Source organism: Pelmatolapia mariae, linkage group LG18, assembly GCF_036321145.2.
Source record: "Pelmatolapia mariae isolate MD_Pm_ZW linkage group LG18, Pm_UMD_F_2, whole genome shotgun sequence".
NCBI classification, from domain to species: Eukaryota; Metazoa; Chordata; class Actinopteri; order Cichliformes; family Cichlidae; genus Pelmatolapia; species Pelmatolapia mariae.
In genome coordinates, this window is record NC_086243.1 from 30,788,729 (window position 1) to 30,797,591 (window position 8,863).

At 41.1% G+C, this 8,863-nt stretch overlaps 1 protein-coding gene across 1 annotated transcript; it reads left to right on the plus strand.

Annotated features, from left to right (window-relative positions):
• Nucleotides 1–6,511: 6,511 nt before the first annotated feature.
• LOC134616186 (E3 ubiquitin/ISG15 ligase TRIM25-like) lies at nucleotides 6,512–8,531 on the plus strand. Its single transcript, XM_063460916.2, has one exon. The coding sequence runs from the start codon at nucleotides 6,512–6,514 to the stop codon at nucleotides 8,174–8,176; it is 1,665 nt and encodes a 554-aa protein (XP_063316986.2). The 3' UTR covers nucleotides 8,177–8,531.
• Nucleotides 8,532–8,863: the final 332 nt, after the last annotated feature.

Sequence of the window (8,863 nt, forward strand, 5' to 3'; positions counted from 1 at the left end):
ATACTTACATGAAGTAGATGTCTTCGCTCCTTCACCACAGAAGTGGACAAATCTCTGTCCTCAGACTGTGATCAGACACATCTGACACTTCCACAGTCGAGATGTCAGGTGCAGATGAAGTGGATGCAGAATCCAAATGATGAGAAGCTGCGTCAACATCTGCTGTTTCTATAGCTGACTGAATGGCAGTCATCGCTGGCGAGCCACCCCATATCTGTTCACACAGCTCGAAGTACAGTAGGACCACTCTGCCAACTGGCGTTTTCGACCAGAGTCTACCGCTCGCCTACATTTCCTCATTTTTAGCCTTCAGTTTGGTGGTGATGATGGCCCTGGTTATGTCCTCCTTGCGATGAGAAAATTATTGTGACATTTCAGACGTCAGGCTCTAAAAAAAGATGGTGAATGTCGGCGCATTTCCCCTGACAAGTCTCCCAGTCCACGTTTTCTTGTGTTTGTGCTGTTTTATGTTCCAGTGAGGAATAATTCCACCTCGCTGTCCGTCTACATGTACGACTCAGTTCTGCTTCTATGCGCCATCTTTTCTTACTCTTTCCCGCCCTAGCTTCTAGACTTCTGATTGGCCAGCATTTCTACACGGTTAGGATTTTATCGCCACCTGTTGCTTCAGTATGTTCCTAAAAGCGTTTGCCTTCGTTTTTGGTGTTTACATGTGAATGGAGAGATTATTATATTATCTTATGCCACGTTATACCCCTAATTAAAGATGGTGAAAATAGGATGTAGTTTTAGTTTGCATTATTCTCCAGAAATAGAAGAAGGTGATAACTATTACATTTGTTAAACTGATTTGTATTACATTAGACTGCTGATTTATTGTGAATGGATGATATTGTTTTGTGATGCACTATACTGCTGAGGTAAGAAGAGAATATTGTGTGCAGAGAGTCAGGGCCTTTCTGTTCTGATAGCAGAGGAGACAGACCACATTCCACAGGAGTTTAACCCCCACCACCTTGTTGGAAGCAGATAAACAGGGAGCCGAGGTCATAACTTAGGCGCCGTGTGAGAGAAAGAATGTGAATGTTTAGGCTTTTATGACAAGGTGGGGGCCACTAGAGGCTATAAGAGTTTGAACAATGTTCCACCATTTCGAGATCGATGCTGTCTGCGTACAGTATTCATCTCCCACACGTGTGTTCATTAAAATCATCGTTTGACTTCACCCGGCCGGACCAGTGTTGTTATTTTGGTTTTCCTCTTGTATCTAACTCCAATACTTTGAACCTTAACAATTTCTACACGGTTAGGATTTTATCGCCACCTGTTGCTTCGGTATGTTCCTAAAAGCGTTTGCCTTCGTTTTTGGTGTTTACATGTGAATGGAGATATTTTTTTAAAAAGTGCACGTGTGGACGGGAATTTTAAAAAAACACGTACAAATGAGCATTAGAGCCACATTAAGACACCAAAAGTATTGATCATTTATCAGGGGAGGAATTGAGAGGAATTGAGTCTTGTCCTGTGGAGGTGGCTCAGCAGACTCAGCAGTCCATCTGCATCTTAAGGATAAAGGTCACTCTTTTGAGGATGCCAATGTTCACATTTTGGAAAGAGAGGACAGATGGTTTGAAAGAGGAGTGAAAGAGGCCATCTATGTCCACTATGAGTGACCATCTTTGAACAGAGGCGGTGGTTTACGACACCAACTGTCTGCCATCTATAATCCAGTTTTGAGTTCCCTCCCCAGACGCCTTAATGCCCACTCACATCCTGGGCCATCTGACCTCAGGAAATCGCATGATAAGGTGGGGCCAGGTTTCACAATGAGCTCACCCGAAACCCTAGCTGATTGGCTCAGGTGATTAGAGGATCATCAGGGTGTCCTTTTGTCCCTCTTTGGGGGGAAACTCCCACTGGGTTTAAATCTGGGACTCTCCACCATTTGACCTTAGAACTGAAGAAGCTTCTCGGATGAGAGGTGAAACGTCTTCAAGCAACTTAAAGAAGTCCAGACGCTTTTCTTTCCAAGTTCCTTAGACTACAGAACAAATGACTATGACCTGTCGTATAACATATAATTGATACAAAACATGCCTCAGAAATACCCGTGAGACAGAATACGTACTATCAGACACTTGCATGGAGAAACCTTATGAATACCTGCGCTCACACTCACGTGTGCACGCAGGTACTTACAGACTCACACTATCTTGGGTGGCTGCTGCCTCTAAACATATCAAGCATTATCGATTTTGTGTACTGCTTAAAAAGATTCAGTATTTATTATTTACTGTTACCTATGCATATGTTGGATGTTGCTCTAATTTCACTACTGTGTTGTTTTCTTTTTGTTTGTTGTTTTTGTTTTTCTTTCCTTCAGCAGGTGATGAAGCAGATTTTCATTGTCTTTTCTCTCCATCTCTTTTCTCCTTTTTCTTTCCCTCTCCTTCTGTTAACTTTCTTCCGAACTTTTCTTCTTGTTTTTCTTTCCCGTCCCCGAGTCCAGTCTGGCCTGATTACAATAATTTAGAATAAAAATAACTAATAAAGATCAAACAAACTATGACAATCAAGTGGACCAGTATAGCAAAAGGCCCACCTGGGAAAGTAAATCTGTTGGGCATTTTTCTTGGCCTTCAGACAATAATTTTCAAAAAAAAGTATTGATCATTTTGCGTGAACATGAATCCAGATGCAGAAACAATGCGAAGCACTCTCTTGAATTTCACAAACTTTATTTGCAAACAGGAAATACTTGGTCTGTGGCAAACAGGTAATCAAAAATGAGACAGACTTGGGGAACGAGGGAGTTGCAGGGCGAAGGCACTGTGACACTGTAACCCTCTACAAAATGCCATGTTTAGATAAGTTAGTGAAACAAAGTGATCAGCTGTCTTATCCTGTCTTGTGATACAAAATACATCCTCTTAAATCCACAAGGGTGTAACCATTGTTATCCTTGAATCTGTGCATTGTCAGACATTTCATTTTTTAAAATCCGGAAAACTCTTCCAAAATTGTTTATTTGTTTTCCTTCTGACCAGATACAACTGGTTTCCTGTGCCAACAACGTGTGGTGCTGTGGTAAAGAATAGAGAAGGCACACAGATTGAGCTGCTGTTATCTTCACAGGAAGGTTTGTTCTTCACAATAGTGTCTTTGAACAGCTTCAGGAATCATTACATTCAATGCAAAGGAAAGACCTTCTGCTTCAGTCCCATTTACAATACATGGCCACAGTTTCCTTTGCTAGAGTCTATATAAATCTCTCAGCACAACTCTGACAAAACATGCTGCTTGAGTCCATTCAAAATATTACAACTACAATATCTAACATTAAACTTTATCATATATAAAAATATAGCATTCTTTATAAAGACACACAAAACACACTTGTGCTCCCTGTACTTCCATTTTAAATACATTTATAAAGCATATTAAATGAATCTGTTTTGAATCATTTTAATACTTGTTACAGCACTAAATTATTTATGTGACGTGTTTCTAATGTACTGACAATGTAACTTCTTTTTTTAATGGTTTCACTTCTTACAAAAATAATGGTTTTTGTATAAAACAAACACAGTCTCTCATGTGGTTTAGGTTAACTGCCAAACACACACACACACACACACACACACACACACACACACACACACACAAAAACACGATTCCACATTAGCCACTAAGCTAGCATTGGTATAATTTCACCTGTAGCTTTAACTCACAATATACACACAATTCTCATAACAACCCACTTCCTTTGCCAAGTTGTGCGAATTACCAAATAAACAACATTTTTCTATTTGTAAGGGGTGCAGTGAACATTTATTTTAATGCATATTTACAAACCTGTGGTAAAGACTAGAAAAGGCATGAACGTTAAGCTACAGTTAGCTTCACAACAGGAAGGTTTATTCTTCCTCTGAGCCCCAAAACACTGCTCGATACCACCAGTGCGCTGTGTGCCCTCTAGTGTTCGCATGTGTAATAGCATTACCTGAAACTGCCATAATTCAACGAGAATGTTTAAATGACAGGTTAACAAATACAAACATAACGAAAAATTTCTTGAAGGTGACTGTTTTTCTCTGATTATTTTCAATATTATATTTTGGGAGAAGCTATTTTAAACTCTTGACATGTTCATCTGGCGAAGGAAAAATGATTTTCTTATAACTAAAAGAGATCGAGAAGTACGCTTTCATTAACTCATCAATAAAGGGCATTTTGTAGAAACTGAGTTACAAGTTAACAAGGTTAGCTAGGTCAAAGTTTTTACTGCATACTGTAAATCAAACATAACTAGGGTTGCCAACCGTCCCTTAAAAAATGGAATCGTCCCGTATTTAGAAACAAAAGTACATGTCCCGTATTGAGCTAATAAGGGACGCACTTTGTCCCGTAATACAGTGAGAATCAAAAGTAGTCTATAAATGTTAATGGAATTAACGCTTTGTTTGAAAACATAATTCCCAGCCCCTCTCCTGCTTTGTGACCAATGAGCTGACAGCACACTTATGACAATTCAAGTATGACAATTCAGATTACCGCTTATCTCATTGGTCGAGGAAAGGTCGCTTACGGAGAAAATACCGGAAGACAACAGATGACCACAACAAGAAGCATGGCCAACAGGGAAACAAACGCCGACACTGCGGCGCAGTGTCAGTACACCTAAAGCTGGGCAGACACTGTGCGATTTTCAAACTGCACGATTGACTCGCAGGGGTTATAAGTTGGTAGGTCACGATGCAGGGTCTCACACTATACGGCCCGATGCTCTGATGCGACCTGAGTGCTCACACTGTGCCTCCATAACATGAAGGTTATAACAGAAAATCTGTCGCTCGCTCTCCCTCTGTGTCTTTCACTCACACAGACACACACACACCACCACCATCAACTTTGCTAAATTGCTAATGAAAAACATTGATCAGGCAGCTGTGATTGAGCAGCAATGTAAATCCAACTATTTTCACGGTTGTTGTGGTCCTGATAATTTTGTGAGGCCACATCGAAAAGGCTCGGATGAGCTTTCCAAAGTTCTACAAGTTGTGCCTCCATCGCTTGTGTCCAGATCACACGCTGCACAGCCGTGCTGCTCCGTCTTTTTCACCGACGTTTACGTGTTTGCGCGTGAGCAGTGTGCGCGGCTGCGGTGACACCTTCACGAGCGATTGATGATCGGGAGCTGGTCGTGAGGTGTTAATCACTTCTCGTTACCCCACGTATACTACACGATGAATCCAAAATCGGGCCGATCACCAAATCGGTCGTACGACTCAAAAATCGGCTCAAAATGGGCCAAAAATCGCACAGTGTAAGCCCAGCATTAGACCAGCAATGTTTGTTCCCCTCAGAGAAAGAAAAAAAAAGGCTGCAAAAGTACTGGGAGGAATGGGAAAAGGAAAACACCTGGCTGGAAAAGTGCACGATAACACCTATAAAGCGCACTGCACTGTGTGCACTTTTTCCATAGGCATGCTTCTAATGGTGGGCACATGAAGAACATGAGGGGCGTGAAAGCTCGGGGAACCCTTAACCAATTTTTTGTCCACCAGGCCACGGCAGAAGCAGATATGGTCTGTAAACACTGGTTTGTTTTTTTTAAACCCTCTGGTTAAGGTTAATATGGGCATGTGCAGTGAATATCAGCGCTATGTGGCCAGAAGTGTGATAATATAATTTATTTTGTGTAATAACAACTGCAAGGATAGATGATTACAGCAAATAGATGACTAATACATAAAAGTAATACATAGATGAATAATAATGATGAGTTATGATGCGTAATCATGGGAACAAGCGGGTTTACAAACGGCAGCAGCTGATTAGCATTAGAAAAGCTGAAATAATACCTCAACTTAAGCCAATTGTACTAAAAGCACTATATGTGCACTGTTACAAGAATGTTTTTCGTTCTATTGTTTTCTATTAATTTATATAATTTTAAGTTAAGCAGGACAGAGTTCTTTTAAAGAAAGATTTACTTATATTCTCAAAAGTTAAGCATGACAGGCTTCTGTTTAAGAAAGAGACCTGTTTTATTGTGTTAATGTTGTCATTTTGAGCTAAAAATAAATGGCTAAATGATCATTTGTTTCCCATATGGTCATATCACAAAGAATATGCATGTACTTAAATCAACTTCAAGTCAAATGGTTAAAAAATAATTTCACACACAAAAAAAAGAGCTACAAAATTCACCACACGGGGAAGGGTGAAGACAACTGGGTTGCCCGGCCCTGGCCACGAGGTGTCCCTTATTTATTTTTCAGGGAGTTGGCAACCCTACACACCCTGGAACTGATAAAATAAGCATTTTATGACTCGTTGGTGCCTCCCTTCACAGATGTGTCTGTATCAGGATGGGTCTAAACAACATGGTGTAAATGCAGTTGCTGGTGAGCCTCATTTCCTGTAGGAGGTGAACAAGAGCAGAGATCTGTTTCCCTTCAGAGCACAGAGGTTGTTTCTGTTCAGAGGAAGTGAAACTGTCTGACAGTCACTGAGAGACGGTGAAACGGCACAGCACATGAATCAAATGGACCAAACAAAATTCTGCTGTTCAGTCTGTTTGGATCTACTGAAGGATCCGGTGACTATCCCATGTGGACACAGCTACTGCATGAACTGTATTAAAAGCTTCTGGGATGAAGAGGAAAAGAAGAAAATCTACAGCTGCCCTCAGTGCAGACAGACTTTCACAGCGAGGCCTGTCCTGGTGAAAAACACCATGTTAGCAGATTTACTGGAGGAGCTGAAGAAGACTGGACTCCAAGCTGCTCCTGCTGATCACTGCTATGCTGGACCTGAAGATGTGGCCTGTGATGTCTGCACTGGAAGAAAAATGAAAGCCTTCAAGTCCTGTTTAGTCTGTCTGGTCTCTTACTGTGAGAAACATGTTAAGCTTCATTATGAATGTCCTGCATTTGACAAACACAAGCTGGTGGAGCCCTCCAAGAAGCTCCAGGAGAACATCTGCTCTCGTCATGATGAGGTGATGAAGATGTTCTGCCGTACTGATCAGCAGAGTATCTGTTATCTCTGCTCTGTGGATGAACATAAAGGCCACGACACAGTCTCAGCTGCAGCAGAAAGGACTGAGAGGCAGAGAGAGCTGGAGGTGAGTCGACAAAACATCCAGCAGAGAATCCAGGACAGAGAGAAAGATGTGAAGCTGCTTCAACAGGAGGTGGAGGCCATCAATCAGTCTGCTGATCAAACAGTGGAGCACAGTGAGAAGATCTTCACTGAACTGATCCATCTCATCCAGAAAAGAAGCTCTGATGTAAAGCAGCAGATCAGATCCCAGCAGGAAACTGAAGTGAGTCGAGTCAAAGAGCTTGAGGAGAAGCTGGAGCAGGAGATCACTGAGCTGAAGAGGAAAGATGCTGAGCTGAAGCAGCTCTCACACACAGAGGATCACATCCAGTTTCTACACAACTACCCCTCACTGTCAGCACTCAGTGAGTCTACAGACTCATCCAGCATCAATATCCGTCCTCTGAGCTACTTTGAGGATGTGACAGCAGCTGTGTCAGAGGTCAGAGATAAACTACAGGACATTCTGAGAGAGGAATGGACAAACATCTCACTGACAGTCACTGAAGTGGATGTTTTACTGCCACAACCAGAGCCAAAGACCAGAGCTGGATTCTTAAAATATTCACGTGAAATCACACTGGATCCAAACACAGCAAACAAACATGTGTTATTATCAGAGGGGAACAGAAAAGTAACATTAACGAATCAACAACAGTCTTATTCTGATCATCCAGACAGATTCAGTCAATGGCGTCAGGTCCTGAGTAGAGAGAGTCTGACTGGACGTTGTTACTGGGAGGTGGAGAGGAGAGGGGAAGGCGTTTATGTAGCAGTTGCATACAAGAATATCAACAGAGCAGGAAGTGGGAATGAATCTAAATTTGGATGTAATGACAAATCTTGGGCATTAGATTGTTACAACAACAGTTATACATTTTTGTACAACAACATCCAAACTCGTGTCTCAGGTCCTCATTCCTCCAGAGTAGGAGTGTACCTGGATCACAGAGCAGGTATTTTGTCCTTCTACAGCGTCTCTGAAACCATGACTCTCCTCCACAGAGTCCAGACCACATTCACTCAGCCGCTCTATGCTGGACTTTGGGTTTACAATAGTCTACCTTTTCTTGGAGCCACTGCTGAATTTATTAAAGTGAAATAGACTGAAATATTTCATGTTGTGGGTTTAAATCTGTATTTTAGTTTGATTTTATTTTCTCTCCATCATTTCTGCACAGAGATCATCTGTCAGTCAAACATTATGGGTGGTACCTCCACATCTTCTAGTTCTTCTCTTGATGTTTCTGAGTTTTTAAAGGAGATCTTTCCTGTGACTGTTTATGGAGGCTATCACTGCTCATCATCATTTTGATTTACTAAAATATTTCTCCACATGAAAATGTAAACTTCTCGATCCTCTAAATGTTTCTGGAATATTTGTATTGAAAAATGTCGACATTTCTCTTTATGAGTATGGCAGACCATGTGTGTGTGTTTGTGTTTGTTTTTGTCAAAATCATCAAACAAATGAGGAAAAACTGTGATTTTAATGAATGAATTCATATATTATGTTGATGTTTTATTGTGTGAATAAACTGGAAGGTTTAACTATAAATCAAACTTTGAACAAAGTCTTTTCTTCTGTCTTCATTCCAGGATCTCACTCAAATCTGATGCAGAAAATATGAAACTAATCTGAGAGAATAACTGAAGCAGTTTTCCTCCTGAAGCATCACAAAGTTCAGAGTTCATGTTTAGAGCAGAAGATTCAGCAGTCGCTCTGTGACCTTTCAACTTTCTTCACTAAAACAGCTTCATTACAGAGAAACAAGTCACATTTTCTTCATGT

Excerpts from the sequence above, each read along its gene's own strand:
- LOC134616186 (XM_063460916.2), top strand. The coding sequence starts at position 6,512 with ATGGACCAAACAAAATTCTGCTGTTCAGTCTGTTTGGATCTACTGAAG.